At 46.8% G+C, this 6,000-nt stretch overlaps 1 protein-coding gene across 3 annotated transcripts in view; it reads left to right on the top strand.

Annotated features, from left to right (window-relative positions):
• The first annotated feature begins 515 nt into the window (after positions 1-515).
• Positions 516-6,000, top strand: part of XPNPEP1 (X-prolyl aminopeptidase 1) — a 61,208-nt gene continuing 55,723 nt past the window's right edge. The window contains exon 1 of one of the 3 annotated variants that reach the window (XM_082641526.1): positions 516-607. In XM_082641526.1, the coding sequence (XP_082497652.1) occupies positions 576-607 (32 nt within the window). In that variant the 5' untranslated portion in view covers positions 516-575. Of the gene's footprint in view, positions 608-1,125; positions 1,223-6,000 lie in introns of those variants that run through there. The other 2 variants (XM_082641527.1, XM_082641525.1) reach the window with 2 other exon arrangements.

Below are 6,000 nucleotides of genomic sequence, written 5' to 3'. Positions count from 1 at the left end.
AGGCAGGGATGACTCCAAGATCTAGCCACTGATTGTTTGGTGGAGCACAGTTTTGTTTTGGTGCATTGGGCCAGGAGTGCCGTTCGGACATTGTAAGTTTGAGGAGCCTATTGGCTATCCAAGTGGAGTGAGCAGCTGGATTTTGCCTGTGTAAGTGATCTGGGGGGTATAGTAAAGCTTCAGGAAGTGAGGTCGTGCTGAGGTACTTCCAGAACCGGCCACGTCCTCCTAAAAGCTAGAACATCCCTGAAGGGCAGCTCATCGCGCCGCAGCCCCTTTAGCCGACAAAGCCCTTCTTTTTCCTCCCTGGGGAATGGCGAGAAAAATGAACAGAACTGACGCGCCGCGGCACAGCCTCCACTCTCTCGCTCGCCGCAAGGAAAGACGCGATGCGGGTTGGGATGGGAACGCAGACGGGTCCCGGGGGGTGGGGCGGTCTGGGGGGCGGGTGGGCGGGGGCGCGGCGCGGGTGCACGTCACGGAGGGGGCGTGGCCGGCCTCCTTCCCTCCCGCAGGTCCACGGGAGATCAGCTGGTCTGCGCTGCCGTGACGTGGGCCGGGCACGTCACCGCCGAATGGCAGCCTCCAGAAAGGCACCGCGAGTAAGGTGAGGGCACTCTGCCGCGGAGCCGGTGTCCGGGCAACGCGCGCCACCCCCGGCCCCGAGCGCGCATGTTGCACTCGGGAGGGCAGGGACGAGCGGGTGAGGAGCGGCGGGCTGCCCACCGCAGTCGGGCGCCGGCCGGGGCTGACCGGAGTCCAGCGAGCGAGGCCACGGGGAGGGAGCCATGCAGCCGGGCAAGTTCCGGTTCGTTTCCGGCGGGGTCGCGGGCACCCCCGGGCAGCCCGAGCCTGGTCCCCGGACGAGTGTGTGTGCGGAGATGCGGCGCTCGGCCTGAGGGGGCAGTGGCCATCGCCGCCCCCTCCCCGGCCCGGCCAGAGGCCCCGCTGTGGCAGGAAGTGAACCCCTCCTGGCCCCTCCCGGGGTTCGGGGAGGCGGGCGAGCCCCTGCCCTCGCCCTTCTACCCTGGGAATCTAATTCTCAAATTACAGTATGACAGTATGACACCTGCAGTTCGTCTTCCTGATCTGTCACTAGGATCGGCAGCCGCGGCCCTTCCCACCCAGATGGTTTCAGAGGCTGTGTACGGGAATACTTGGGCATAATCTCCAGGAAGATCCCACCAGTAACCTGCCCTGGGTTCTCCCTGGATTCAGGGAGGTGAGAAGGATAATCCCCTGGTTTCACATTAAACAGCGTTCAGCCTGTGCTTCCGCCACAACCAGGGTATACTTACCAGAGCAGCTGACAAAATGGGAGACTGAGAGATACGTTGAGAGGTCACAAAGGCCAGAAGCCAAACTCCCTGGCAATCCACACGGGATCAGCTGTCCTCTGACCAGTTGCAGCTTGAATGAAGAGGCTGGACAGCGTGGCCAGACTCACTTGCTGAACACAGACCATGGCTTGTGCTTGTGTTTGTGAGTGGACAGATCCCAAGCTGACCTTGACTTGGACTTGGCCTTGCCACAGCATTTTGGGGATGAGTAGAGGACCTTCCCGCTCGGTGGAAGGGTGTCTGATGTGCGGCTAACCTGCATGGGGAAGGAGCTGCCTATGTGTTAAGTGCTGGAAGTGGGGTCTGGCAAGTGGATAATGAGTTCTCTTTCTAGAAACTTCTAGGCCGAGGAGGAGCCTTTGAGGACCAAGTTGGTCTTTGCTGGATTCATAGAATCACAACATTTTAAGGGTAGAAGGGTCTTTCAGCATCAGCTGAGAGAGCCTCCTTACCTCACACAAGAGGCAATTGAGAGGCTGAGAGAAGGGAGGCCATTTGCCCCAGGCACCTCCCATAATGGCAGGATTTGAGTGCCATGCAGTGTAAACATGACTTAGTTTAGGTGATGGAAACTAAACTCAAATTGACTTATGTAAGGGGGTGAGCTGGCTTCTAGTGCAGCTGAGTCCACGAGACCAGACTGGCATCAGACTTGGCTTCTCTCTTACACCTCTTGGCTCTGATTTCTAAAGTGTTGGCTTCATTCTCAGGCAGACTTTCTCCTTTGGCAGGTTATGACAGTTCTAGTCTGACAGCCCCCGCAAAAATAGGGCCCTTTTACCCAATGGTTGGAGCAGAAATTCCAGATCTGATCCTCACTGGACTGATTTGAACCTTATGTCCATCCCTGAACCGATCATTGTGATTTGGAGGGATGGATTGAGCAGGTCTGGGTCCCAGTACTTGGTGAGTGAGTGGGTGAGACTCATTCCAACTCTGTGGACTGAAAGTGGAGAAGAGACGTTCTCGGAAGGAAAACCTAGGTGCTCTGATCAAAAGAAGGAGGGTTGGATTCTGGGTAGGCAAAATAACATTGCTCACTTCTTCATCCTAGAACTTGTTCCATTCTACCCTTGTCTCACCTCACAGGGCATGATTGAGCATTTTGGTCCTTGTTTTGCCCCATCCTGAATGATATACATGTACGATTCTCATCATGGACTGGGGGAAGGGGGAGGGTAACAACACTGCTGGGATTTCTTTAAAAAGAGAGAGGGAGAAAAATGTGCCATAACCATCTTATAGAAAGATTGAATAGGAAGTTCTCTGCATGCGTTTCTTTCTTCTTACCCATCTCATGGCACATCATGACACTGAGAAGGTGTAGGCTGAAGAAGTCCTGGGCAGAAGAGCACTGAGCTGGAAGTTGGGAGGCCTGGACTCCAGTTCTAGCTGTGTCATCCTATAGCCCTGAGGCCTTGAGCCAATTGTTTGATCTCTGTTTCTCAGTTTCTTTCTAGAGGGGGGAGCTGAGCTGGATCATCCCTGAGGTATATTCTAGCTCTAACATTTAATGATAGCCCTGCTTTGACTGAGAGTCTGAGAATGTGTCTGTCCAAGTCAGTGAAGGGTAGATGGATCTTGGACTCTACAGAGACCAGGGTATGACAGGAGCATGACCATTTTAATGTTTAGCTGCTTTGTGGCTCTTTTGATCCTTACAGGCAGGTGGAGGTGGTGATGCTGACAGAGAGAGCTTAAACTCAAGTTCTCTGTGAGCATCAGCTGTCAGACCTGATTTCTGGTCTTGGCTTTGCAGCTCCTGATGTGTATGGCCTGTGGCAAGTTATCTTTGTTTCTTCTCTTGTGAAGTGAATGAATAGGGCTACTTCTGAATAACCTCCCTCCAGCTCTCTTGTCGTGTGTCTGAACCAGTCACTGGCACCAGTTAAATTTGAATAGATAGAGAAATTGACTTCCTTGGCTCACCATCTTGTAAATGTGCCATCTTGTAAATGTGCCTAAGTCAAGGGAGATCAGGTGAGAATGTGACTTGTATTGCTGTCCAAGAAAAGGAGGTTTCTTACTTTGTAAAATAGAACAGCTTTATTGAGATATAATTCATGTACCACACAATTCACCAATTAAAAAGTACGATTCAATGGTTTTGAGAATATTCCCAGAGTTGTACAGCCATTACCACGGTCAATTTCTAGAGCATTTGAATCCTCCCCAGAAGAAACCCTGTACACGTTGCAGTCACTCCTCATTTCCCCAACTCCACCGCAGCCCTAGGCAACCATTAATCTACTTTTTGTCTCTATGGATTTGCCCATTCTGGACACTGAATATGGAATCAAACAATATATGGTCTTCTTTGACTGGCTTTTTTCCACTTAGCATAAAATGTTTTCCAGGTTTACTGTGATGTAGCATGTATCAGTAATTATTCCTTTTTATTGCCAAATAATATTCCATTGTGTGTTTAGACCAGTTTTATTTATCCATCAATTGATGGATGTTTGGGTTGTTTCTACTTTTTGGCCATTATGAATAATGCTTCTATGAACATTTGTGTGTAAGCTTTTTTTTTTAATTTTAATTTTTGGCATTTTAACATGGAGACAAAAGTGGTAACAATAGCAAAGCAAAAAAAAAAAATAATAAAAAAGACCAATATTTAACTTTCCCATCACCCAAGTCTCACACTGAAGTTCTATTTCCGTGTCCCCCATAAGCACCACTGAACTAAAAAATCTATTTTAAAGCACCCAAACCCTCTCAAAACCAAGTCCAGACCCTCTCGAAACCAAGAGCCCCAGCCAGAGCTGTCGCCTCTCTTGGGTCCAAGCGAGAGGAAGGTTCCAGGAAAGGCACCTCATAACTCATGCAGCGCAACACCAGGGACGGGTTCGGGCACAGGGCACTTGGCGGGGAGCTGGGGTGGCAGTCACAGCCTCTGTGCTGACACGCAGGGAAGGGGACTTCTTCCGTGATCCCAACTATTTGGTTACACAGCCAAGCAAATGTGACTAGAGAGTTGGGTTAGCGGAACAGGAACCCGGGCCTCAGAAACAGACCGGGCCCCTTCCAGCAGGATCCAGTGGGGGGAAGGGGGTTGGAATACAGACAGAAGCACAAAGGTGATAAAGGCTGGTTGTGTGTAAGCTTTTATGTGGACTTAGTTTTCTTCGGTACGCACTTAGGAGTGGAATTGCTGGGTCATAGGCTAATTCTGTATTTAATCTTTTCAGGAATGCTAGACAGTTTCCCAAAGCTATTATACCGTTGTGCATTCCCACCAGCAATGTCTGGGTGTTCCAATTTTTCCACATCCTTGCCCATACTTGTTACTGTCTGTTTTTTTTTGTTGTTGTTGTTTTTAATTATAATCTTCCTAGTGGATGTGAAGTGGTATCTCATTGTGGTTTTGATTTTCATTTCCCTAATGAATGATGATGTTGAAAATCTTTTCATGTGATTATTGGCCATTTGTATATCTTCTTAGGAGAAATATCTATTAAAACCTTTGACCATTTAAAAATTGTAATATTTGTCTTTTTATTTTTGAGTTGTAATAGTTCTTTATATACTCTGGATACTAGAATCTTATCATATATATGAGTTGCAAATATTTTCTCTCATTTTATGGGTTGTCTTTTCACTTTCTTTATGGTATCCTTTGAAGCATAAAAGTCTTTAGTGAAGTCCAGTCTATTTATTTTTCTTTTGGGGCATGTGCTTTTGATGTCATATCTAAGAAAGCATTGCCTAATTCAAGGTCAGGCAGATTTATGCCTGTGTTTTCTTCTAAAAAAACATTTATGTCTGTGTGATCCATTTTGAGTTAATTTTTGTATACAGTGTGAGGATAGACGTTCAACTTGGTTCTTTTACATGTGAATATCCAGGTGTCCCATCATCATTTGTTGAAGAGACTATATTTTTTCTCCGTTGAATGGTACCCTTGTAAAAAATTGACAGTAAATGTGACGGTTTATTTCTGAATTCCATTTCTTTGATCTATAAGTCTATCCTTTTGCCAGTACCACACTGTCTTGATTACTGTAGTTTTATTAGTTTTGAAATCAGGAAGGGTGAATCCTTCAACTTTGTTCTTTTTCATGATTGTTTTGGTTATTCTGGATTCCTTGCATTTCCATATGAATTTAGGATCTGCTTGTAAATTTCTACATAGAAGCTAGCCGGAATTTGATAGGAATTGCATTGAATCTGTAGATTATTTGGGGGAGTATTGCCATTTTAACAATATTGTCTTCCAACCCGTGAACATGGAAAGTCTTTCCATTTATTTAGGTCTTCTTTAATTTCTTCCAAAATGCTTTGTAGTTTTCAGAGTATAGGTTTTTTACCTCTTCTGTTAAATTTATTCCTAGGTATTTATTGGTTGGATGCTGCCATAAATGAACTTTTCTTAATTTCATTTTTGCATTGTCCATTGCAAGTAGGTAGAAATACAATTGATTTTTGTATATTGATTTAGTGTACTGCATTCTTCTTCTTCGTTTTTTTTTTTTTGGCCACGTTACATGACATGCGGGATCTTAGTTCCCCAACTAGGGATCGAACCCGTGCCCCTGCAGTGGAAGCGTGGAGTCCTAACCCCTGGACCACCAGGGAATGCCCTGTATCCTGCATTCTTGATGAGCTTTTTTGCTAGTTCTGACTTTTTGTATGGATTCTTTAGGATTTTCTATAT

Source organism: Mesoplodon mirus, assembly GCF_964341445.2.
Source record: "Mesoplodon mirus genome assembly, chromosome: 2".
Lineage (NCBI taxonomy): Eukaryota > Metazoa > Chordata > Mammalia > Artiodactyla > Ziphiidae > Mesoplodon > Mesoplodon mirus.
This window is presented reverse-complemented; position numbering and strand designations above follow the sequence as displayed.